The sequence below is a fragment of the Aspergillus viridinutans genome (assembly GCF_018404265.1).
Source record: "Aspergillus viridinutans IFM 47045 DNA, scaffold_1, whole genome shotgun sequence".
NCBI classification, from domain to species: Eukaryota; Fungi; Ascomycota; class Eurotiomycetes; order Eurotiales; family Aspergillaceae; genus Aspergillus; species Aspergillus viridinutans.
This window is the reverse complement of record NW_025091217.1, coordinates 5,788,543-5,813,809: the sequence shown is the minus strand read 5'-3', so window position 1 is coordinate 5,813,809 and position 25,267 is coordinate 5,788,543. Positions and strand designations below refer to the sequence as shown.

The following is a 25,267-nucleotide window of genomic DNA, read 5'->3' as shown; positions in this document are numbered from 1 at the left end:
GTACGTAATTTAATTACATTTCCGAGTTCATCAGACGAAGCATCGACTGACGCGTACTCCCAGTAGCCCCAAGACAGGGATTGTGTCCCCCTTGACGGCGGGTGCAGGTCCGGCGGAGGATTAGTTCAATCATAGCAACAAGTAGCGCCTAGCATGCATTGTGGCTGGCCTGTTATCAATCCCCGTAAGCAAATATGGAGGAGAAAGAAGAACAGGTCTTGGGCTCTGTGCTCTGCCCCAATGTTCAGCTGAATCTATATCTCTGCCCAGCTACTCTCGTCTCATCCTCTGGTATTGTGCTACTTACTACTTCCTCCCTTCCTGGCCTTCCTTTTCTCCAAAACTTTGGAAGTTTCAGCTTGAATTGCCACCATGTTGAGACTGGCACTGATTCTGTTATATGCGTCATCCCTATGGAGCCGCGCTATTGCTGTCGATGTTCCAACGGAAGTGGCCGTTACCCTCACCACGTCTGAACTCTTCGATTTGGGTGACGGTAGCTGTGACGAAGCCAGCCGCATCTCCACGATTGACGCCCATCTCGCCGAGTGCGTGAATCTGATGAATGCCGCCCTGACGGCGTATCACAACTTGCAAGATGCTGCCGCGTATCGCAAGATGTTCGCTACGTGGTTGAGCATGGAGTTTGACGAGTTCGAAGACCCAGTCGAGGTGGATGAATTTTTTACGGACAGATGGAGTACTATTCAGAGTGGGCATATAATCTCCTTATGGGACAAGCATGACTGAGCAAGGCTGACGGATTCTAACGGACAGCACGTTTGGCCGGAGTCGCCCAATTCCTCAGCGGCGGGGGACTGGTCAATGCCAAAAGCTCCGACAAACCGAGTCTGTTCTGCAGCGACGACTTTGCAGTCCGAAAGTCCTGGGAAACAACCGCCAGGGACGGATCTGGCGAGGAAATGATAAAGGAGAAAGATGATGAGGGCAATGTTGTTGAGACTTACACCATTGCCGACGTCTACCCCAATATCAAACTGTTGAAGGATACCGGAGAGATTGATGAAGATGAAGACGCGAGCATGATCATGCCGTACTGGGTTGACTACCTCAAAGGCTACGACTTTTCTGCCGTGGGAACTGAAAATATCTGCGACAAAGACGCCCTGTACGGCTGGACCAGTCGGGCTGATGATAGCCCAAGCACCGAGGCGGGCAATCTCGACGGCTTCACCTTCGCCTCGTTCAACCGGCATATCCTGCTCTGTCCGTTGACATTCTCACCCCCTAGCCAGTATCACGGGACCGCTACGCTGGCAGAGCTGGTCACTTCTGCAGGCTATCCCGTGGCCGCCGCTCGCATTCTCCCAGAGGCGTACTCGACCATCAGCTGCACCTTGTACCATGAACTCTTCCACTTGGTTGATAGCGCGGGGACAGATAGCGATTCAGGATGTAGGATTCCTTGTTCTATTTCAGGCTGGTCAGACAGATTACAGCTAACGTTCTCTCCTAGTGTATGGATCATTGAAAATCCTAGACGCCAGTTTCACTGCGAAAAAAGCCTCGGTTGTCAATGCTCCAGAACCCTATGTGTTTTTCTCTCTGGCTGCTTATCTGTATCAAAACCCTCCTTCGGGCAGTGCAGCTGTCGCATTCATCCCGCCCAAGGGATGGCAAACTCTATGAGGGGTATACCTGGTGAGTACGTAAGGGATGGCTTGCATACTCGTCTCTGGATGGTGGAAGATTAGGGTAGATGATTTATTCATTAAAGAAAGCGAGAGAAGACCATCGACCTAACTTAATCAAGTAAAATGTACCATCTAATTTAGTGGAGACTAAGGTGGACTGAAGGACCTAGCATGCTCTAGTTTAATTTATATGCATGTACAATCCCATGAGGCTAAGCATTCTTACATTTTGGCTCTGGATGTCGGCTATCGGCTACTATTAGTTCTTACCTAGACCAGTTCATCGGCAAGGATCTTTGCTAGCCTTGTCTATTTATGAACTTTCAGACGAGTGAATTCTAAGAGAGAGAAGTGCATCCCAAATACACTTAGCTTGGACAATGACTCAGTCACTCCAAATTCACTATCTGCTAAGCCAGTTTATAACATGCGTCTATTCTGATTGGATTGTCAGCTAATCGCAGGACCAGGCTACGTGCAATTGCGAAAACGCTTCATGAGCCGCTCAAACGTGTTCTCAACCTCTACGACTGCCCCGTGATCACGCAGGTAGTTCACAGTATCCTGATCATTCAGATCCATCGCCAGCTGCAGTACCGAGCCGCTCGACCGAGAGGACCGCGTATGTACAAGGCCCTCGTAGTAAGCGTTGACATTGGCCCCATGCGCAACCAGTAATCGCGCTAGGTTTGCATGTCCGGCATTCACAGCCCGCACGAGGGGAGGAATCAATCGATAATCCTTCCGATCTTTCTTGGTAGGACCAGGGCCTGGAAAATCAGCATAATCCTGGTCAACAAAATCAGGAAGGGCCCCGTTGTCTAGCAGGATCCGGGCGACGCGTCCATCAGGGTAATCCATGCTCAGAGCAAGCGCATGAGTCCGCGACATCCGGTCAGTGTCCCGTACCAAAAGGCTGACGATATCGGCGTGGCCGCTGGCGGCCGCCTTGACCAATGCGGTTTCGTAATCGAACCCGTGGTAGTTAGGGTCTGCGCCATGGCTCAGGAACAGCTTAACAAGATCAACATCCCCTTGCTCGCTCGCCCAGACGAGCGGGGTTTTGCCGGACCAGTGTTCGAACGCCGTGTTTAGGTTCACTCCGTATTCTACTAGCAGGTAGATAATGTTCCTGTGATTTTCTTTCATTGCACATTCAAGTGCATCTCGGAGCTCGCTGGTATGGTGCAGACGCTCTGAGCTATGGTGGAGTAGTAAGCTCACTATGGTCTCGTTGCCCTGGAAAGCGGCGATCTGAATGGGGCTGTGGTACGTGAGAGGCCGAGGTTTCTGGTCTACTCCTAGACTCAGAAGCATCCCGACTAGGCTTGCGTGACCGCGGATGACTGCAAGGGATAGCAAGGAATACCGGTCAGGGGTCTCCATATTCGGGTCACAGCCCCGCTCTAGGAGAATCCTGGCTATTTCCTCATGTCCATTTTGGACGGCAAGACAGAGAGGATGTGCTGGCGGGCAGTCCGTAAAGCGATGGCGGATTATCTTACCATACACAACCCGCTCTCCAGTGATGCAGCGTTGACCAATTTGCGAATGCACGGGTATCTCGGCTCCGTAGTTGATAGATTTTTGCAAAAGATGCGTCATCCCACGCTCTGCTGCCCAGCTAACTGCCGCACTAGGAGGGTGCCGGGCATCCAGCTGATACAACGCAGGATCGAAGATAACATTTAACCGGCGGTTCACGCGGGCCAGAGCGCCGAGGGTCTGGAGTGATTCTATGTGCTCTGCAATGTGGCATAAGATTTCCGTTGGAAGCGAGAGAAGAGACATGGTGAGATGAAAGACGAAAATTGGCTGATAGCAGCAGGATTGAGTTAATTGCGAATGGCTCAAATCCTTTTAGGGATGAAATATGCCTGTGGAATGGCGGGTCTAAGCCAAGTCGAGCTAGCTTGGCACCCTGTAGTCTGATCTTACTTGCATGTTAGGGCTTGGCCGGACCCCAGATTATCAATAGACGCGTCAGCTTTCTTCCTCGCACATGTCACTTATGCAGGGGTAGGGGTCATTTGATTATACAACTCGGAGAAAACTCCTGATTCCGGATGGAGGTTGAGTCATGAGCAATGACTTCAATTTATTATATCCGACGGGGAGCTGGAATGAGTGCCGCGCTGGTACTTGCCAGGCACACAATATGTAGTTCATGTTCCTCAATACTAGCTGCATGCGGTCATAGTTTAGCATGTATCCTGTAGGCGAGATTGACCTTATCAGTGGCGGAGATACAGCTGTAATTTCCTTGCAGTATACCTAATTATCTGTTGGCTGTTGGGCAACAATCTCTCCGCAATGCATTCTATGGAACTGCGGTTGATACAATAATAAATCACTCACCAATCTTAGCCTATCTCTAGGAGGCTTCCTCAGTGGAGTGCAACAGTATCTGCTATTCTACTTTCTATCTTCCACAATGAAACTCTCTCCGGTTTTGCGCATACTAATATGTCCCCTCCTGGTAGGGGCATACCTGGTCTCCCCACCAGGCACTGCTGCCCCAGGGACCACAGCTGACTGCAGCGAATGGATTGAATATTCCTCCAGCCTGACATGCGCGCTGATCGAGCAGCTTTTTGGCATGACGGAAGCTGAATTTGAAGAATGGGTGAGACTACTTCAAATATCAATCATGAAAATGAACCAACTCATGCTGACCGTGAAGCAGAACCCTATTGTCACTGAACTCGGTACAGGCTGTGCCCTGATCTCCGGCCTGTACTACTGTGTACAGGTCAATTTTACAACCGTCACCGTGAGCTCGTCAAATCCGTTCACGACTACATCTGGAGGGTCCACCTCAGGTACAGCCGTAGCAACTACCTCAGCATCTACAAGTGCCATCGCCACACCCACTCCGTATGAGACAGGAATGGTATCTGATTGCGATGCCTTCCACCTTGTTGTGAGTGGCGACACCTGCGCGACGATCGCCAGTTCAGCAGGTATATCCGTCTCCAACTTTGAAACTTGGAATCCCACTGTCGGGTTCGACTGTTCTGGTCTCTGGCTGGACTACTATGTCTGCATTGGTATTGTTGGAGGCGCAAGTTCCACTGCCGCGACAAGCACGCCCACCACTACCACCGGAAACGGGATCAGCACGCCTACCCCGTATGAATCAGGAATGGTAGACGACTGCGATGAATTCTATCTCGTCGTCAGCGGAGATAGTTGTGCCTCCATTGCCAGCACAGCCGGCATATCGGTCACGGATTTCGAGACCTGGAATCCAACCATTGGCTCTGGCTGTTCAGGTCTGTGGCTGGGCTACTATGTCTGTGTAGGAATCACCGGAGGAACTACCACTACTACAACTACCACTGTGGCTACAACGACTACTTCTGCCGCTACGACTACCACCAGCGGCAACGGCGTGACCACCCCGACTCCCTACCAGTCCGGCATGGTGGATGACTGTTACTCTTTCCATCTTGTTGTTAGCGGAGATAGTTGTGCTGTTATTGCTGATGATGGTGACATCACGTTGGATGAGTTTTATCTGTGGAATCCGACGGTTGGAACCAGTTGTAGCAGTTTGTGGTTGGGTTACCATGTCTGTATTGGGATTCTGTGACAGTGCTGGCTGTGTTGAATCATGACTGCTTTATGACCAGGAATTGACAATAGGATTCGACACCTACTTAGTTTGCTGTTTCCTGGGAGAATGGCAATACAAAAGTGCCTCTGTTTCTTAATACGAAATCAAATGGGCTGGGTTAACAAAACATCAGATTTCGGAAAGCAGAATGAGCTTCCTCTCATATCCATACAGCTATGATGATGATCTATGAAGGTAGATCTATTTAAGTAGGGGATTATATGGAATTGACATCAAAAAAACACCGTGAAAATGGAAGGAGAAATGTGCTCTATGAACATATGGAATATGATATTGTGTATAGAGCCTTTCTGCCCATAGACCTCACATTACTTTCAAGTATGTATATATATATACTACTCCATCCGAAACCCCCACCACAACCTCTATACCATCTCAAGGCAGTGGCTTCCGAATAGACGATGTCACGCTCATCGAAGCTACTATTCATAATGAATTCCCCCGAATCGCTGAGCTCGTTGGCAGGGGCGGAATGTTCGCTTTCTCTCATAACTGGTCCCTGGTGGCTCGGAGATTAGGGGGGACGGACTTGCCTCTACGTGTACATGAGCAAGGATGATTGATTGGCTATCGAGTGAAACAACACTGTTAAATTGGGCTCGGCGTGGCTTACTTTACCCTACTGTTCGGTCACACCCGGTACCTCCGAGCAGTTCGGCTCACCACAGCGACCAGACAAAGCTCTGTATGTGAGCAAACAGTAAAGTGCGCCCAGTAGATTCCAGTAAGGATCTACTCAAGCTATTGTGGATACAGGACAACAAACCCGGAACTTCGGGGTTTAATGAACACTCTGTCCAATATGGAGAATGGTCGTGAATTCAGAATTACTGTACTAGACTATACCTCCATACCCCATGCAGGGTGACGGCCAGGATGCGAAGGTTTTATTCGAGAGGCAAGGCACATTCGTTCAAGCGACAACCCGCCGAATATATTCTCAAAAATGCTAAGGAGAGAGTCATCGACTGCCTCCCTAGTGGTCAACATGGGTTACCGAAAGATAGGCTCCTCGAGCGCTCATAGAGAAACGTGGGAATCATATCCCTGAGGTAGCCCACGATGGCTACTACTCCTCTCATATCAGGTAAATTTTGGTCCCCTCGTTCCGACGGCATCATACCCAAAACCAACCGATCCTGTGGCTCTGTTCGGGCGTGCCGTGGAGAGAGAACGGGGCCACTACAGGCGCTCTCCAGGGAACGACTGCCCCAACTCGACTGAGCAGCTTGAACCCGAATACTACCATTCCGAAATGAACTCTGCCTTTACCGAACATTGTAGGATTTGCCTACATTCGCAGCGGCAGATGGAATACTGGCGCAGCTACTGGGCCGCTTACGAGTTATCATGTCTTCCTATACTTCAAAGCAGTGTTCTCATGGCCCTCATAATGCCCGAATTACCGGTACTACCAAGTAACCCACTTACCGCTTGGCGGCTTTGACCTCTGAGAAACACAGCGTGTTTCATAAAGTCACTGGCCTTCCGAACAGAAGGGCTCAGGAGGGGTGGGTTCTGTTATAATGCCGTCGGACTTTCCAGAAATGGCTTGAATATCGAAGTGTCTCCGAGTAGTTACAGATCCAGATTATGACTTTGTACGTGCCGAGCCTACTTTCTTTGGGGGGCAAAGGGCTTGACTTGATCGGTCATACCGGAGTCGGAGATGAGGCCTTTCGGCTGAGCACTGGCACAACCCGTTCGGCAGAACGAGTATAAACATAGTTACAGAGCAACCAACGCAAGTGCTATGACCACTACGTACTGCACTGATTGGTCCAAGCCCTCGACAGAGACTGGTACAACGTTTCCCGTTCCACTTTTTTGACAACATACGAGAGAGCTCGGTCAAGGCCATTTTTGGGGGAGCGATTTTCGACCCCACGAATGGAACCGTCGCCACGCTGGAAGAAACTACGACATTCCTGCAGGTATTGGCTGAGGAGGGGATTGATACCATCGACACTGCCCAAATTTACGGCTGGAGTGAAACTCTGCCGGGTAAGCCCGTGCTGCCTCATCTTTTATTATTGATACCAAACACTGTGGTGGCCATATACCTGGCCAGTCCGATAAAGAAACGTTAATGGCGAGAGCGGAAGCAAGTTTAGACAAACTCCAAACTGATCATGTTGGTCGCCGTTTCCAGCAGTCGTCATATCAGAATAAGCTAACCATTCCACAGGTCAATATATTCTACCTTCACAGTCCGGACCGGAAGGCCAACCTCAAGGAGACCTTGTCCGGGGTAAATGACCTATACACGAGGGGTAAATTCAAGAAATTTGGTCTATCTAATTTCCTGGCTCGGGAGGTAGAAGAAGTCATACGCGTTGCACGAAAGAACGATTTCGTCCTGCCTTCAGTGTACCAAGGCAGCTACAGTGCTGTCAGTCGGATGGAAGAAACGTAACTTTTTCCGGTGTTACGCAAGCACAATATGTCCTTCTACGCATATAGCCCACTAGCTGGAGGCTTCCTAGCCAAAACAAGGATATCGTCGCGGGCCAGGGGCCGCTGGGACCCAAACTCGGCCTACGGCCAGCTCAACCTAGCTATCTTCGACAAGTCTGCTGTGCTTCGCGGTCTGCATGCCTGGGCTGCCATATCCAAAAAATCGGGGATCTCCAAGGCTGATCTCGCGTTCCGACGGATTGTCTACCATTCAGGATTAGATGGCCAGCGCGGTGAGGCCGTTGTTATCGGGGCATCCAAATCTGAGCAGCTTAGGAGCAGCATGAAGGGTTTACGTGATGGACCCCTTCCAGATGCTGCTGTTAAAGAGATCAACTCAGGCGATCCCCCGGACTCTGAGACATCGCAGCCCTGTACAATTTCCCGGCCAACATCGATGCCGAGGACCAAACAATTGGAATCTTCAGAGGTGAGGGCAACGACGAGAATGGCAAATCGCTCAGCAACTATGATCCTTCAGACCTCGCCGCCTACTGCCAACATCAAAAGCCCGGCTACAGGACCACACCTACAGTGGTGCCGGTGGCATTGACCGTGGGCTCCAAGCATTATTCCAATGATCCAAGCAATCCCACGCTGGAACTCTCACAAGATATCATGACCGTGGCCACTATCGCACAAGGTCGTACCATCAATGTCTACTTTAGCGATCTCACTGAGCAACGATGGTTGACCTTCCAACTGAGTCCTATTTCCTGCCAAGGGTGAAAAGCGGCCCAACATTGTCTCCATGAGCTGGACCATGTATGATGAGAAGACCTATGGTTCCAACGACTCGCCGTAGTCGGGACCAGCGTCTTTAGGATCTCTGGGGACTGGGGCGCCAACAGCAATGTCACTGATGGCCGTGCTCATGTTGGCTGGCCCGGTAGTGACCCTTGGATAACCTGTGTCGGAGGTACGGTCGTGGGGAATGTGATGTCGACAGAGTCCGGGGCGACGACGTTCGATGAATACGCCTGGAGCGATCGGAACAACAAATCGAGCCAATTTACGATTGACGGGACCTTGGGCGTCACTGGTGGAGGCATGAGTGTGGTATTTCCTACCCCAACCTATCAGATTGCTGCTGGAATCACGGGCTTTGTGGATTCGAAGTCGAAAGTTTGGAGAGGAGGCAGATTTATCCCGGACATTGCTGGGATGGTCGGGCTCCGAGGGTTTATCATCGGTAAACAATTTGGTCTCTTGAATCCAACTTTATACCAGCTTGGCGACGCTGTCTGCAGAGCCATCACTTTCGGACATAATGACTCGGGGGATACTGCAGACTGTGCGTATTTCTCCGCTGGTGTGGGCTATGACCCAGTGACAGGATTGGGAAGCATCGATGGAGCCAAGATGTTAAATGCATTCAAAGATCTGTATTCCTGGCAAAAACGCGGTACCAGAGCTGATGAGCGTGTACTTCCCAATTAGGAAGGCGAGATACATGATTTGGCGGGGAGTTCAATCATCCCAAGTTGCTTGACAAATGCATGAAGCTGTTTTTGCAAGAGGCTTTGTAAGGCCATCAGCTGCCTGTTCAGTAGTGGGGACGTAGAGATATTCAAGTTTGCCTGCAGCGACCTCTTGGTGGAGAAAGTGATGGCGTATGCCAATATGCTTTGTCCGGGAATGATACTCAGCGTCCTTGCTCAGTAATTGCGCCCCTGATTATCAGTGCAGATATAAACAGGTTGACGACATTAAACCCCGTCTAGGATAGAGAGTTCCGACAGAAGTAGTATGAGCCAAATCATCTCCTGTACAGCGAGGGACATTGCAATATATTCAGATTTTGTAGACAACAGAGCAACGCTAGTTTGGCATTTAGAACACCATGAGTCTAGCAAATAACCAAGGAGGAAGACATATTCAGATGTTGAAATTAAATTAATAGCATGAGGTCCCACCTAATCTGCATCTATAAAGCCATTAAGATCACCAAGCACAGCAGGATAGAAAAGCAAGAGTAAGACTGTCCCTGCTAGATAATGAAAGACACATTTCACTACAACAAAATAATCAAGGCCAGGACTCCTGGAAGATCAAGCCAGCTTTGATTAGAGTTGCATTCAGTCCAACTTCAGGTGAGTTCAAAACTAGTTGCACTGAACTGCTGCAATTTCAAGTCTAAATTCTAGATCTTAGAACCCACCCTCACCTATTATGATTTAGTTTAAGTCTCACTACAGAACTTAAATCTTAGTACTACTAAACTACTTATATTAAGTACTAACCAACTATGGCTAGATTTAGTTTAATTTAGGTTAGTTTTAGGTTAGAACTCCACCAATTTGTGGAGAACCGCAAACCTGACTATCCGCTAGTAAGCTCTTTCAGCCACGGGCCTGCCCTTCTCCAAGCTGGATTAGTCGAGAAGATAGTGCGATTAATTTCTCATCGAATTCAACCTCGGAATTGGCATGCCTCTCGGGCGAGTGATTTTGATGTCTATGTAGCGAGGGTTGTCATTTCACATCCATCAATATTTACCGGCTTCCAAGGCCAAAACTGTTATACGGCTTTTGAGAGGGGATTCGAAGAAGAACAGAAAGGGGTCTACAAATTTCTAAGGTACATCAAATGGTACACTGGTACGTCTTATCAAACGGGCATATACCGGTGATAACCACGATAGGCACTTCCGTCTCTACAGTGCATCATGCTCATCAACTCTCGTCTCATGGCTATAGCTATGCTTGGTAGGAGCTACACTGACTCGAAGGCACTGCCACTGAAGAACCGGTTGGTGGACGTAGCGCTAAAGAGGAGGTGCTTCCTGCGTTCGACCTCCCGTCAAAGCCCATTCCATTGAGCTGAATGCCATCCTTGTTCCTCGCTGTCATCCCCAAAGGTTCACGAAATGAGCGTGGACGGTATCCCGACTTTGTATAGAACCTCGATGCCCTTCGAAATACAGGCCACGTGGTCGAGACGTAGATAATGCTGTTCCAAAAGCCCTGTAGAGAAAGAACCAATGCGCCAGCCAAGTTCAAGCCGAAATTGGGCTCTTTAGGGTGGACGAGACCGTATATCCGGTTAATTGACGACGGGATCTGGGAAACAGAACAAAGTCAGTAAATTCGCCCACAATCGGAGACATGTCCTTAGAAACAATGCGAGCTGGTAAGAGCAGTGTTCGCCGACGGGAGAGAAGTAGGGTAGCACAAAATGAGATCAGTAGGAGGAAGAATAATAACCATACCCAAGTAATTACCATAGCTATAAAGAAGAGGAATGAATATCTCATATAGCTCCACATAGCTCTATTACTTCCGTTATGAGTATCTTTCCTGTTCTGAGATCGGGTTTGTTGAGATTCGACGCAGACAGTATACGGAGCTTCCCCCTCAGCTGCCAGGCGTCCCTCGGCGCTTGTGGTTACTTGGGTGATTGTGTGAGTCTTTCTGATGGTTTCACAGGCAGATAGTGCATCTTGTGCACTTTTGAAATCTCTGTGTTTGCGGAAGATGTCGCTACCCACTTTGGCATATATCGCAAATGTTGCGATGCTGATAGCCCTTAAAGACGATGAGAAAGGCCCGTAATAAGGCTGGAATATGCACAAACATACCATACTGGACCATAGAAACACACTAGACGAAGGAATTGCCATGGGCTGCTGATCGAGCACCAAATCTGTCTGAGAATTACTACGCTGCTTCACTCGTCAATATCCGGGTACACCTACCAAAGCAGGTCCATAGATCCTTCCTCGCTCATCGGTCTTGATGAATATCAATGTGATCGCGAGCACCAGAGGTAGCCCATAACACAGAAGGAAGTACCATTTTTCCAGCTTCTTTATATCTTCTGCCGTGTACCTCCGGTAAAAGGTGAGATAGATATTCAGGGCCATGCAAAAGGACCATAATGAGTCCGCAGGCATCCAACTGTGCATGCCCGGAGTATTAATAAATCAGATGTGTTGCAAATTCTGTCGGCGCGGGGAGTGAGTAGTGACGTACTACTGGATGAAAAATGCCTGTGTTTGACATAAGGCAGAATTTGGACCCGCTGTGACTCCATCCATGCTAATCAGACAAGCAACCGCGGAGAAGATATTCCCAAAGGATGCATAGAAAACTAATCTGCTGATTGGTGTGCGAAAGGCAGCCGATATGCAATATGTGATCAAGATTAGCAGGCAGCCCAGCAGGGAAGCCGTCCCGCCCACTCTCTCTGCTAAGGAGACTGCGCGAAGTTGCTCCTTGGTCAAGGCCATAGAATGTAATTGATCCTTATTTTTGGAAGCAGCTGCAACCCGACTACGCTTGCGGTATTTAACATGATAAGGGGGATGTGCGCCATGGGAATGGTGCTCAAAACAGATTGCAAGATTGGTTCACCCAAACCGCCACTACAGTCATTCGAGAGCGGAGACGCCTATTTATTTAAGTTGCGTGGCAGAGGAAGTAAGACAGTATTTGCACATCTGGTCCAGTATTGAATGGTTATTCTGTTTAGCATGATCTTGCGAAATTAGGGGCGGGGGTCTACGAATATAGCGAGGTACTAGAATGACGGAATCTAAGTTCAAGGGAACCTTGGGACATGGGCTTTTTGCCACCAAATCCAGTATTTTCCACCAATCCGTGACAACCCAATCAGCGAAGACCCAATGCAATCGCTACAATTGTAAGCAAAGCTGTTCCTGTGAACTCTATCCGCACTGGGTAGCAGGTGGATGCAGGAGCTTGGAAACACGACAGCAATTACGAATACCGGCCGAGATAGCCGTATTGTCCAACCGTGGAAGCATCCGAGTGTTCCGGACCCGGCCACGTGCAATACTGCGGGGGAGGGGGGGCTTGGCAGCCCCCTGCTATCTGGTTTAGCTCAAATTATGTCTGATACTACAAAGATTTGTCAGCTTTATTAATCAGACTAAGGGCGCCAAGGAAGTAATAGCACACATGCCCCTGGGCCGCGTGTCGGATCCTGCTGTGTTGCAGTTTGAAGGGGGTTATATGCTGCACGCGCCCAGCCCCATCCCCATGAACTCCAAGGCGCCTGTGCCCCAAGATCTGGATGAGGTTGAGATCCAGTGCATCATCCGCAACTTCATCACTGGCACAAACAATGCCGTTCGCGCAGGCTTTGACGGCGTGGATATCCACAGCCTATCTTTATTTAATTGAGTCTCATGTCAGCAGGGAGTGAGTAATATGGCTTTCTGGGTATTTAGAGCAAGACTACTCCCTAAGGCTTTTAGACTAACATGTATAATTATCTCTAATATTATATAATATTGATGGGCATAGATTAGACATTGTCAGGTAATATAATGCATGCATATGTGGCGCCCTCGGATAAGTGTACTTATCAGCCACGTGTAGATATAACCAGAGAGAAAGAACCCTTTCTCCAGAAGACGAATCAGACTATACGAATCAACCAAGCCTTCAACTTATCATATCCAGCACATGAGATCAAGAGGTCTAGGAAAGATCATCAATTTTACGTAGGCACTGAGGCGACAGTCTCGGGTTGCGCATAATTCCGCTCGCAAGTATCAGCATAAACATCAAGCCCATCACCAATCACCTTCAGGAGCAACCACTGTTCATCCCCTCGGATTAGACGAGCCCAGAGCTTCGCCACGGCATAGCCAAGGTAAACACAGTCGGAGGGACTTGGGGGTCGCGACCACAGATCATCGTCTCCGGAGGTTCGTCCTTCTTCGACAATGTCGGTAATCCAGCTTACGAGGCGAGATTCGTGCTCTGTTTTAGACATATTAGCAAACGAATGCAAGTACACTTTTCTCGTTGTTTTGTAAATTGACTTCTGCTCTCGTGAACGAAAAAGAAAAGTCACATACCGTCCAGCGGCCTCCGGGTCTGGCAATCAGCGATACAGAACAGCCATTTGCTGAGGAATGATAGGAGTTGAATGAGCTTGATTTCGATGCTTTTCTGGTTTGAATTCAAAGTGCTCTTTAGTACCACTCTCCCTTGCTTGTTTGGAGACAATGGGGTAATTTGGAGGTGTCTTGGCATCATGGAGGCGACCCACTTGCAAGGCATCCAAAGCTTGGCATATCACAGAACGCGTTCTACACGTTTTTATACCCAATATCTGGCAGAAATATGTATGTATATTTATGACCTTTGGGTACTCCTGCTAATCACGTCACCCCGATCCTCTTCGATTGTTCTAGGACCCTATCTGACGAGCAGTATATACTATCGTTTGCATCATCGCTTTGTTGGAAGGCGTTACTGTCCAAAGCGATATCCCATTCGCGTGGGTCATTCTCGCCGTTCGAGTACGTCTAAGGTATAGGAGGCAATCTATGCCTAGAGATAAGCTACTCTTTGGACAGAATCCGTGATACCGAGCAGTTGTGCGACAAGATTACGAATTTTGTGAGGATGGTCTATGGGGGAGAAAGAAAGGAGGCTGATGTCTTCACCCCTATTTTGGCTTCTCTAGCCACTTCTGGCCACCGTGTGTGGGAAGTCCTGGATGCTGTGGTCTGGTTGGTGATGAGTTAGAGAGCAGCTTAGTGTTAACGCCTACACACTTCACAATCAGGTGGCAGAACTATGCTCTGGTTAACCTAAAGCCTGTCGGGCTTGCTTAACTTTGCTGGACCACCTGCAATATAAATCAAATAGAACAAGCACGGGCGAACACTAGAGGTCTGCTTTGTGTTATAAATGCAATAGAAGCAAGTTCTTATTCATGATGCGTGCAGAGCATATGTAAGCCCAATATCAAATGCCAACAAGTTCACTAAGATGTAACTCAAACAACAGCTACTCAAAGCAATTACTTGTTAATGACCCCTATTCAAGATCGTGGAAGACCCTGATGTCAAAGCCTACTCAATATGGTCCATTCAGAACCTCAGCTACAGGCTATGACTGAGCTTTGAAGCTTCTCAATACAAGACTAAAAAGAAAGGCCCGAATGTCCGCGAAATTTTGCATCAGGAACCACCCCCGATCGCGATTAGCCGAAACCTGCCTCGGTTGACCCCGCCTGGATGTGGAATACTTAATGAAAACAAGTCCGGAGCAATGAGCTTTATCAACTCCAGCTGACTAGAATTCTGCTACCATGAAGCTTCAGTTCACGGTTAAGTCTGTCTTCTGGGCGGCTGCTTTTGCCGTTACCACTCTGGCGGCCGCGTCGGAGGTGGCCGAAGCAACGCAATTTACACTGACGGTATACTTTTTGGTCTCATAAATGGGCGCATTGCTGGCAGACACGCCCCTATAGTATGGCTATGCTCTCCTGTCTTTTGCGCGGGCTGCCGTCGCAGTTCTCACTGAGGTCAGTTGCAGCAACCGCTTCCAGCATATGAGACAGCTCGCAACATCTGCCTCCCAAGCTGTCGTACGTTCTAACGTGGACACACTGTACTCGACAGCCGTTATTGACCTCTCCCACCGTGACGTCGTGGTAGATATTCCCGTCGTCAAGGACCGATACTGGGTCTTCCCGTTCTACGATGCGAACTATGCCAATCTGGGCAGCGCAGAGAACAGCAAAGCGGGCAAATACATTCTCCGTTTTAACGCCGACAGCAAGCAAAATCCCCGTATATAGCTGTGTGGTGACACGGAAACACGTGACGGCCTCCAGGGCTATGTCAATGCACCAAGATCATATGGGATCTCGGTGGTCCGATATGCTGTTAAAGACACCACGGGCGACCTACAGCAAATCCATGCTCTCCAGGACCATAGCGGCCTTCATACCGTCAAAAAGGGTGGTATAACTCCTCGTCGACCAACAGTCCCTACCCTGACAATGTCTATGCTCAATTCGTCGCTGTCTTCCGACCCAGCGATGATGATTATGCAACTGACGGCACGCATTGCGCCGCACAATCCTCTGCGCAACATCTCGGACCTGGCACGGGTCAACCACATGCTCAAAGAATCTGCGTCAAGGACGGGGTATATAAGCCCCAGAAAGGCCAGAACCTGACTGCAGCATACCTTGCCTCGGAGATGGCCATGTCCAGAGCAGCCAGTGGACCACAGAATTTGGGAGCGACAGGTTGTGATGGTTAAGATTTGTCATGATGACAGACTGAGCGCAAATAGATATTGCTGCTGGTCTAGGCTCTAATGATATTGTCAGAGTAAGCAGCGCTCATGTGTAACTTCATACCTGTTCAAAGTAGCTCCTGATGATCAGACCTGCAAAATAAAGAAAAATGGTTCTACTACAGAGACAATGCTTTTCCTATCCTGACTCCACCTGATTTGCGTGTCCAAGTCTCACTGGTCAGGAACTTGTCAACCATAAGACCACTCAAGTAAAGAAGGTGTCTGGACAACTATTCCGGGTGTAGTAGAAATAGTAGTGTATTAATGTGTTCAACAGAACTCCTCATGAGCACATAATTATTCAATGGTTTGTAACCGGTCTAGAACAAAAGGTTGAGGCTGAGCACCCCAGGTACGTCTTCAAAAGGTTAATGACTTGTATGACATCAAGGTGAGGTTCATAATCCCAGCTTAGATTGGGCCAAGATATAAACATAGGGGTTAGACATGATGTCAGGGACACTAAAAACTAGATAAGTCATACAATCCCTTCATTGCAATTTTCACACAAAGTTCAGCCGATGAAATCCTAACTGTCAAGACGAAGAAGCAGGAAATCAGCTCAACCAGAAGTTCTCAGTGGAATACACAATGTCCACCTCGATCACCGCACATGTCAGCAATTACGGGGAGAAATATGGCGACCCAAGCCATACAATGAAAGCCTTGACATGGCAAGGGAACCGTACAGTTAAAGTCGGTCAGTGATCTTCATTTCATTTTGAGCATCTCAAATAATTCGAGTCTCCTGCTAACGTATGGTGTGTTGTAGTGGAGACAGCCAGCCCAAAAATCATTGATCCAGGTGATGCCATAGTGAAGGTCACAGGCAGCACTATTTGTGGGAGTGACCTCCATCTGTACCACGGTATGTCGTGTGCTCTGCATAAAGTGTCACTGGATCTTCTGACGCGCTGTCCATGATCGACATTCAGGGGCCATTCCTGAGCTCCAGAAAGGTGATATCCTCGGCCATGAGTTCTGTGGCATTGTCGTTAGTGTGGGTCCGGGCGTCCAGAAGGTTAAAGTGGGCGATCGTGTTGTGGCGTCGTTCCAAATTGCCTGTGGACAGTGTTATTACTGCAAGCAGGGGTTGGCCACAATGTGTGAGCGGACCAATACGGGGGAGAGTGGCACTAAGCTGTATGGGAAACGAACATCTGGTGAGTTCTCTCCTGAAACAACCATGGTGATCTTGGTAAGTTTGTTATACTAAACTCTGACTCAGGCTTCTTTGGATACTCCCACTTCACCGGGGGCTTTGCTGGTGGGCAGGCGGAATATGTTCGCGTCCCTTATGGCGATGTGAACCTCCTTCAGCTGCCTGATGATGTTCCTGATGAAAAAGGGCTCTATCTTTCTGATGTTCTGGGAACATCTTGGAATGCCGTTGTCGACACTGGGGTTAAGCAGGGTGACACTGTGGCAATCTGGGGTGCTGGCCCAGTTGGACAAATGGCAGCTGAATTCAGCTTCTTCCATGGCGCTAAGAGGGTTATTCTCATTGACGGCGGCCAGGGAAAATGGCGACTAGACTTTATCAAGAAGATTCTACCCAAGCTGGAGACAATTGACTTTGCAAACCTCCCAAAGGGTGAATCGGTTCCCTCAACACTAAAGAAAATGTGCGACGGCCACGGACCTGATGTGGCAATTGAGTGTGCTGCTGGTGAGTATGAAAAAGGATGGGCCCATTACTTTCAGAGATTACTCGGCATGGAAACGGATACATCTGAACTGGTCAATGAAATGCTTATGTCTGTCCGTGGGTTTGGACACTGTGGTATCACAGGCGTATATGCTGGTTATGTATGTGGTACCGTTCCTATGGTGAAACTGTTTTACTGACGTTGCAATGCAGTGTAATCACTTCAACATCGGTGCCTTAATGGAGACTGGAATCAAGCTCCATGGCAATGGACAAGCTCCTGTACAAAAATACTGGAAAGAACTGTTGAAGTACATTCAGGAGGACAAGATCCACCCACTGGATATGGTCACCCACCGGTTCAAGCTCGAGGACATGGAGAGAGTCTATGATTTATTCGATAAGCGTGACCCGGGTATGCAGAAGGTTTTCATCCAGACAAAATTTTCCGCACCTCCATCACCAGGATCACCCCCATTAACAGTGCTCTGAGAATTACTTTATTGAGAAAATATGTACTAGCAAGTCTGGATGACTTACATGGGTCTTAGCCATTGTCGTCAAAACTGGGTACTTAAACTACACGGCCGTGAAAATATTTCTGTTCCAGCCAAATTGCAATAGAATCAAGATTGTTTAAATGATCCTCCTTAATTGAGGGAGCGGTGCACAAAACTCCCCTCTTCTGTTTATCATAAAAATGACATCTACGACAAGAACTCCGTGGAGAAACTTAAGATCAAATCACTCTTCCTAGTCTGGCCCAGTATATTAGGATAGAATAATTGCGTGCTTGTACTTGAGGCAACGTGATGACTCCTGGACCATGGAGCAATTCTCTCCTGCACTCCTAGAACTACTCTTCTTGAATCCCTGGCAGAATCAACATACCTTGAAAGACCAGGGCAGCTCGGTTCAGACAATTGCTACACTTTTAAGACAGACACCGGACATAATAATTTATGTATTTACTATAAAGAGTGGTGAAAGCTAGACCATTGAGAGCGTTATGAAGTACAGTGTGATCAGAGTGAGTGACTACTGCCAGTGGACCTCAAAACGACTAGCGCAAAGACATTGAAAATAATAGACAGAATAATTGACAAGATATGCCCCTGCTGCATAAATTAAGCGTCATGCAGAGACAGAGTCAAGTCCTGATCAATCACCTTTCCACCTTCCACTTGCACTTTTTCTATAGGCAGAAACACGAAGAAGATACGCAAAACACCAGAATTGTCATTCTTTTCAGTCAAATTCCGCCAGGAATGAGCTGTACCTCGCTGAACAATTACATCACCCCTTTTCAATATTTTTTTCTCTCCGGAATCAAGGACTAGTTCTGTAGTGCCGTCAATTATAACAGTATAGTCGAGAGTTGTTGTTCGGTGCATCGGAACTGCTGAACCCGGTGGTACCTCTATGATGATGCAGGATGTGCCGTTGGGCGGATTCAAAGGCATTGGCTGCGAGAGCTGGGACTGATAGTGCTTAATGTCGAGATTGGCTTTGGACTCTGGGGTTGTAGAACTTGGAGGGGAGAGCCCTTGCACAGGGAATACATTGGTATTGTAGGCCAGAGCATAGTTTGTCGCCGGTGGCTTGCCCGGTGGAACAGGGAACCCAGTGAATGATACCTGTTCACTAATGGCGTCGCTAAAGATAGCTCGGCCGCTTTTAGGATCATGGGTTGTTATGATTCGGCGAAGCATCTTATGTTGTCTTTGTTGAGCTCTGGCAGCTTCTCGCTGACTCTCATTGAGATCTGCAAGGAATGTGGTGGAAGCCAAGATCAAGAAGAATCATTCAACACTGTCTTACATCAAGACTGAGACATATTCCACAATTAATCTGAGCAATGTTTGCTACTTATATATTAACTTCATTACATATGCCATATGACTTAAATGGTAGGTCATTCTACAGTCAATCAGTCAATAATAGATAAGATGGGGATATTATGGTTACTTTCAATGACAGTTCTGGAACCGAACTATGCATAAAGTTAGGAAGAATGAACCACCAACCTTTACCATGGTCAGAGACCTAGGGAATGCTTTTCCTACATGGACAGGCATAGCCACCCTTTCATCTTAAGGTCATCATAGCCCCAACTAAAAAATATTACTTCATGTGCATGTCATGAATGAAGACATGCCAATTATGATGCCTCTCCCACGAGGATAAAGATCAACTTTTAATGCAAGATGCCTAGCATCTCGCCAATCCAGACCCGTACAGTAGGGCATTGGATAGATTTTCCCAGCTATCTCGGCCAGCGTACATGGCGAGTTCTCCTGCGATTCGCAATCCTTTAAAAACTACTTTGTAAGCAGCTGAAGGATTAAAGGATCAAAGGATCGAAGCATTGAAGGGTCAAAGCATCAAAGCATAAAAGGATCAGTCTTCCAACAATGGCAATACCAATAACCCGGCACTGTACTGTCTATATATGAATCACCACTGTATAAATACTCTTACCGTCACGGATTTTGATCAATTTATTCAAATCTCCTACTTTCTTACAAGTCCTAACAAGTAACTCAATTTCTCATAAGTCCTAACAACTGATTTTTAGCTCTTTAATATCAAGATGAAACTGACTTCCACTATTGCCTTTTTCTCTATAATATCAGTTGCCTTTGGCTGGTGGCTGTGATACTCTAACCCTACCCTGTTATCCTTATACTACTTATATATGGAAAACACTAGCTAGCAAACTAATAACTTATATAATTGTCATGGTAAACGTGGACATACAATACATGGCCGATTTCCGAGCGGAAAAGGTGTCAAGATCTTTTACCTCTTACGTCGCTAAAGGACTTATTCTCCGTTTCGATCGTTCCCAGCAGGTCTTCCACCGTCGTTAATTGCTGCAGAGACGCTACATCCAGAGCGTTCTCTGTGATCTGCTCATACTGATGCTCCCTCGCGTCCCGATCTAGGGGAGATTGTGAGACATATTGTTAAAGCAGTAATGTTCGGAAGATGACTACGTGGAAGAAATCTTCACTCCGAATTCTTGCTGATCCCGCGGGGTTCAAGAGTCGATATTCTGCCTAAACCGGACTGGCGATAGCATCAGGCTAGTGACATTGAACTAATCCTAACACCAAGGCTGTCATTGGTGTGAAAATGGGCAAGGTCCGCTGATATAACCCAACCTGAAGCCCTGATCACAGCCGAAACCTGGACGGGCTTACTCCAACAAGCTCTCGCAGTCTTAGATTGCTCGTCACCTCCATCTGCACCTACGCCAACCAACTCCGATTTAACTAGGTTGATACGCTTCCTGCATGGATTCTTTGGGTTTTAGCATTCTTGTGTCCATATAATCCAGTAGATCGATCTAATAGTTTGCCGCCCTGAACGAGGAAATGTCCTCCAGATGTGATATATACATTGTAGGCGTCAGATAGGCTCCAGCCGACGTGAATCTGACTATTGCTCTCGATAGAACAAACCTCTATAGGCTCTTCCCCGGCTCCCATATCCTCTGCCAATCGTCATTTTTATACAGTTGAAAGATTTAGAAATTCTCCCAAGCCTTGGATGGTCGACTTCTAAGTAACCATAGCCATGAGCTCATCCGAATGCTCCGCAGTCACGTGGAGGCGAATATATTTTTTCCTCCCGCCCTGCTACCTGCTTTGTAATCAACGTCTAATTGGTACACACTACCTTTGTCAGTACTGCATATATGAAATAAATAGTAATTAAATCTTTGCTTATTATGCCGAGGACACGGAGAAATTAAAGAAGCACCTAGTGCAAAGAGTGAAATGAGCAGTTGAGTGCCATCATGCCATATGTAAATTTTTGCAGTCGTACTCCAGGAAGAGCCGCCGGATCCTGCCCGTCATCAGGATTTAGTGTTACATTGGCCGAACTCTAAAGAATTTAAGGCTTGGACTTAGGACAAGTAGGCAGCAGTCCAAAAAAGGAATCAAGAGCCCTGGAGGCACAAATGACAAAATTGATATTCTTGACAAATGAAACGTGGAGTCCCCAATTTCAGACTCGATAGACGACGGATACCCGATATCGGTCCGAGTGGCCAATTTTTGCAGGGAGAATGATCGATCCAATGACCTTTTGGACGAATGGGACTTGTTGTCCAACTCCGAAGCCAAGCTTTTCAGTGGGTCTGCTCAATTTTCATTATGTATAGAGAATCCAAAGTATGGGGCGTACGGAGAACTTCGCCTCACACCGGGGTGGATCGGCACCTCAGTACGGAGTAATGAAAACTTAATTGTCGAGTCATATATCAGCAAGACGATCCGCCCTGAACTGCATTCACTCTCTTCGAAGCTTGTTGCGCCTTTGTCCGGTCTCCCTACCTCCCTTGCTAGTGATCGAATCGAAACACCATGGAGGCCATCAACGTGAACCCTCCTGCATACAGGAACGAGAAAGTCGAAGAGACCAAGTACACCTCGGACTATGAGGAGGAGGGCCAACTCAAGTCTGGCCAGGTTGCAGATGCCTTTGGAAACGAGGAGTCGGCAGAGATCAAATATAAGACGTTGAAGTGGTGGTATGTGCTGGGCAATCTCACCAGTGGGCGCAGATCTTTGCTGACCATCGCTTTTTGTTAATCTAGGCAATGCGGCTTGCGTACGAGACTTCCTTGATGTGATCGTTACTTCAGCCTCTAACATTGTTCGATATAGTCATGATCTGCGAATCCGTGTCGCTCGGTGTGCTATCCCTGCCAGCTGCTGTGGCTACTCTTGGTCTTGTCCCGTAAGTGCTTCAATAGCGAAGGTATAGTTATTCTCGTCACTGACAGACTTTCAGAGCTGTCATTTTAATTGTCGGTCTTGGTCTCCTTGCGACCTACACTGGGTACAATATTGGATTATTCAGAGAGAGATATCCTCAAATCCAGAATCTTGCGGACGTAGGAGAGATCCTGATGGGACCTTTTGGCCGGGAACTCTTCGGTCTTGGTCAATTCTTATTTTTTATCTTCGTCATGGGAAGCCATCTCCTGACCTTTCGGGCCATGATGAACACTATCACTGAGCATGGCACCTGCTCGATCGTCTTTAGTGTCGTTGGCATGGTTATTTCCATGGTCCTCTCGATCCCTCGCACCATGAAGGGACTGACGTGGATTTCGTTTGTCTGTGAGTAGTCCATCGAAGTTGCTTTGGAACTAGGACGTGAGTGGGTACTAATCCGTCTCTTACAGCATTCCTCAGCATTTTTGGCGCCGTCATGATTACCATGATCTCTGTCGGTGTGCAAGATCACCCCGGCCGCATTATCGAGGCGACAGTCGACACTACTCTCTACTCCGGATTCCAGGCTGTTTCCAACATAGTTTTTGCCTACTGCGCCCACGTTGCCTTTTTCGGCCTGATCGCCGAAATGGAAACCCCCAGAGATTTCAAGAAGTCGCTGTTCATGCTTCAATCCTTTGAGATTTGCTTGTATCTCACTGCTGCCGTGGTGATTTACTACTTTGTCGGCAAAGACGTAGCATCGCCCGCTCTGATTTCTGCGGGCCCCGTGATGAAGAAGGTCGCTTTCGGCATTGCCATTCCTACGGTGCGTCTCTATGATCCTTTTCCTCTGCCACCGGAGCATGCATGCTAACTGACTATTAGATTGTTGGAGCTGGTGTGGTCAACGGCCACGTCGGTCTCAAGTACATCTATTTCCGTCTTTGCCACAAGTCGGATCTGATCCACAGCCGAAGCAAACGCTCTGTCGGAATCTGGATTGGTCTCGGTCTGACTTGCTGGGTTGTCGCCTGGATTATTGCAGAGGCCATTCCCGTGTTCAGTGACCTGAATGGGTTGATCGTAAGTCAAGTTCTATCCCCCAGTTCATTTGAGACCTTTGCTAACTAAGCTGTAGAGCGCACTCTTCGCCAGTTGGTTCAGTTATGGGCTCAGTGGGATCTATTGGCTTCATCTGAACTATGGGCAGTGGTTCGCCAGCCCTCGTAAGATCTTGCTCACCATCCTCAACATCTCCATTGCCCTGTTCGGTCTGGCCCTCTGTGTCTTGGGCTTATATGCATCAGGCACGGCCGTCCACAATGATACCAGCAGCAGCAGCTTTAGCTGTGCCAATACGGACGCTTAGTCCTTTTTTGTAAATAGTTAACCGTAAATAGACATGTCTTAATGTGCTAGTGCCATGATTTTTCATACTTGATATGTTCGCCTCATAACATCTACTGAAAGCTCCTTAAAATCTGTTTCGATACGACGGTGTGAGGGAAAATTACCCGTAATTACCGTCCATTCTCCAGTCTACAAGGTCTGCTATTTACCTGACGTTCAAGTATGAGCGGATCGTGCTCCTCCTGCCGCCAACCTGTTCTACTCCAACGGAGAGATCAAAGGTTGGACGACGGGTTATCGACCAACGCCCTGCACCCAACAGGTAACGTAATGATGGGGTAGGATAGCCCCAGGGCTTCATCTGTGGCCGTTCCCACAGCTGAACTGTAGTTGTAATGAAAGTTCAGCGTCATGATCTGCCCAACTGTCGTACCATATTTCTCCGCCAAGTCCTTGAACACGCCGTAGGTGAATTCGAATGCTGTAATGGTGCAAACGCTGGGCATACATTGCGGGACTTTGAGAAACGAGTTGGCTGGCAGGACCTCGTCTGGCGAAGACACATTGAACATCTTTGCGTTTTGTGTCCATAGAGAGTCGACTGTGATGTTCAACTTATACAGGGCGACTCGGGTGATGGTGTCATTGGCGACAGTGGTGTAGTCATGAGGGCCACCATAGATGCAGGTTGCAGTTGCGTTCTGAGCTTGCAAGAGGCATGTGTCATTGTCTGGGTTGCTGACTGCATCCGGGATGATCAGAGAGAATCCAGGGAAGAGGTGTTCCGCGTCCATCATCCGATTGGCGCGCGCGATATCGCAGGCTCCGCGATCAAGTTTGGCCGCAATGCTGAAGATGCTATCACCCTCCAGAACCGTGTAATATTGAGTAGTGTTGGACGCCTGCCGAGATGCCACATGAGGAACAGCTAGAGCAAAGACTGCAAAAGCCAGAGAGGAGAGTAGTGGTAGTGCCATGATGAACGGGACTCTGGGTGGCTTCTGGCTTACTATTCCATCCATACCTGCGGCCAGGCATGAATGGCAACTTTATATCTCTCACGGGTCAAAGGCGCATTGAGTGCTTCTCCAGAGATTATGCGGAGATGCGGGGGGTGCTCTATGGCGTCTTACCAAATTCGGTAGTGAAGCCCGACATTACACTGGTCGTCCTCAAGTGTTGGCGAGCGTACTTACAATGTTTATCCAGGATCCTTGTATCCTGTATAAAACCCCGCAAATGAAGGAAGAAGACCTGAACTGCGTGTGCGTACACTCTCCGACTTTGAATGTTGAAGGTGGTGGGGGCGCAATGTTGATCACATTTGACACTAGACACTGCAATGAAGGAGTTGTTACTGGGCTAGTTGATGGCGAGGTTATTGTTGGAAAATCTATTGGAATCGACAGCAGAATGGGTTATGCCAAATGAATGATGACTAGATCTCTGGCTGGTGAATCGATTATTTGTAGATAAGGACATATCTGTTTTGTCCCGGAAGAAGGAGGAATGAACCCTAAGACTACTCTAGAGGCTATGGAAAAGTAAGTCGTCATCAGGACAAAAATGGTGTCAACTCAGGCTCACACTATACCTGAAACACAAAGCATAGCGGCAGGAATATCAATCAATCAATCAATCAAGATTCTATTAACCTGATGTAGCCTATCTATTGAAGTGATTAGCTATGCAGGTGCTTTGCTAAA

The 25,267-nt window shown here is 48.0% G+C and overlaps 10 protein-coding genes across 10 annotated transcripts; 7 read left to right on the top strand and 3 right to left on the bottom strand.

The window, feature by feature from the left end:
• Positions 1 to 372: 372 nt before the first annotated feature.
• Aspvir_001726 (uncharacterized protein) lies at positions 373 to 1,650 on the top strand (the record flags this gene model as incomplete). The annotated part of the gene is made up of 3 exons (XM_043266844.1): positions 373 to 712; positions 778 to 1,416; positions 1,478 to 1,650. 3 exons carry the CDS (start codon positions 373 to 375, stop codon positions 1,648 to 1,650), a joined length of 1,152 nt encoding a protein of 383 aa, XP_043122779.1.
• Positions 1,651 to 2,126: 476 nt separating this feature from the next.
• Aspvir_001725 (uncharacterized protein) lies at positions 2,127 to 3,446 on the bottom strand (the record flags this gene model as incomplete). The annotated part of the gene is made up of 1 exon (XM_043266843.1): positions 2,127 to 3,446. One exon carries the CDS (start codon positions 3,444 to 3,446, stop codon positions 2,127 to 2,129), a length of 1,320 nt encoding a protein of 439 aa, XP_043122778.1.
• A 643-nt stretch (positions 3,447 to 4,089) lies between these two features.
• On the top strand, positions 4,090 to 5,250 carry Aspvir_001724 (LysM peptidoglycan-binding domain-containing protein; the record flags this gene model as incomplete). The annotated part of the gene is made up of 2 exons (XM_043266842.1): positions 4,090 to 4,281; positions 4,342 to 5,250. 2 exons carry the CDS (start codon positions 4,090 to 4,092, stop codon positions 5,248 to 5,250), a joined length of 1,101 nt encoding a protein of 366 aa, XP_043122777.1.
• Positions 5,251 to 7,427: 2,177 nt separating this feature from the next.
• Aspvir_001723 (uncharacterized protein) lies at positions 7,428 to 9,192 on the top strand (the record flags this gene model as incomplete). The annotated part of the gene is made up of 5 exons (XM_043266841.1): positions 7,428 to 7,433; positions 7,484 to 7,707; positions 7,759 to 7,985; positions 8,123 to 8,477; positions 8,577 to 9,192. 5 exons carry the CDS (start codon positions 7,428 to 7,430, stop codon positions 9,190 to 9,192), a joined length of 1,428 nt encoding a protein of 475 aa, XP_043122776.1.
• A 3,482-nt stretch (positions 9,193 to 12,674) lies between these two features.
• Positions 12,675 to 12,925, top strand: Aspvir_001722 (uncharacterized protein; the record flags this gene model as incomplete). Its single annotated transcript, XM_043266840.1, has 2 exons — positions 12,675 to 12,866; positions 12,923 to 12,925. The coding sequence occupies 2 exons, from the start codon at positions 12,675 to 12,677 to the stop codon at positions 12,923 to 12,925; spliced, it is 195 nt and encodes a 64-aa protein (XP_043122775.1).
• A 293-nt stretch (positions 12,926 to 13,218) lies between these two features.
• On the bottom strand, positions 13,219 to 13,760 carry Aspvir_001721 (uncharacterized protein; the record flags this gene model as incomplete). The annotated part of the gene is made up of 2 exons (XM_043266839.1): positions 13,219 to 13,484; positions 13,583 to 13,760. 2 exons carry the CDS (start codon positions 13,758 to 13,760, stop codon positions 13,219 to 13,221), a joined length of 444 nt encoding a protein of 147 aa, XP_043122774.1.
• A 1,066-nt stretch (positions 13,761 to 14,826) lies between these two features.
• Positions 14,827 to 15,318, top strand: Aspvir_001720 (DUF1254 domain-containing protein; the record flags this gene model as incomplete). The annotated part of the gene is made up of 2 exons (XM_043266838.1): positions 14,827 to 14,934; positions 14,989 to 15,318. 2 exons carry the CDS (start codon positions 14,827 to 14,829, stop codon positions 15,316 to 15,318), a joined length of 438 nt encoding a protein of 145 aa, XP_043122773.1.
• A 1,100-nt stretch (positions 15,319 to 16,418) lies between these two features.
• On the top strand, positions 16,419 to 17,967 carry Aspvir_001719 (zinc-dependent alcohol dehydrogenase; the record flags this gene model as incomplete). The annotated part of the gene is made up of 5 exons (XM_043266837.1): positions 16,419 to 16,527; positions 16,600 to 16,695; positions 16,763 to 16,990; positions 17,056 to 17,636; positions 17,689 to 17,967. 5 exons carry the CDS (start codon positions 16,419 to 16,421, stop codon positions 17,965 to 17,967), a joined length of 1,293 nt encoding a protein of 430 aa, XP_043122772.1.
• Positions 17,968 to 21,851: 3,884 nt separating this feature from the next.
• Aspvir_001718 (neutral amino acid permease) lies at positions 21,852 to 23,580 on the top strand (the record flags this gene model as incomplete). The annotated part of the gene is made up of 7 exons (XM_043266836.1): positions 21,852 to 22,018; positions 22,085 to 22,098; positions 22,155 to 22,227; positions 22,282 to 22,613; positions 22,679 to 23,037; positions 23,097 to 23,294; positions 23,350 to 23,580. 7 exons carry the CDS (start codon positions 21,852 to 21,854, stop codon positions 23,578 to 23,580), a joined length of 1,374 nt encoding a protein of 457 aa, XP_043122771.1.
• Positions 23,581 to 23,836: 256 nt separating this feature from the next.
• Aspvir_001717 (LysM peptidoglycan-binding domain-containing protein) lies at positions 23,837 to 24,538 on the bottom strand (the record flags this gene model as incomplete). Its single annotated transcript, XM_043266835.1, has 1 exon — positions 23,837 to 24,538. One exon carries the CDS (start codon positions 24,536 to 24,538, stop codon positions 23,837 to 23,839), a length of 702 nt encoding a protein of 233 aa, XP_043122770.1.
• Positions 24,539 to 25,267: the final 729 nt, after the last annotated feature.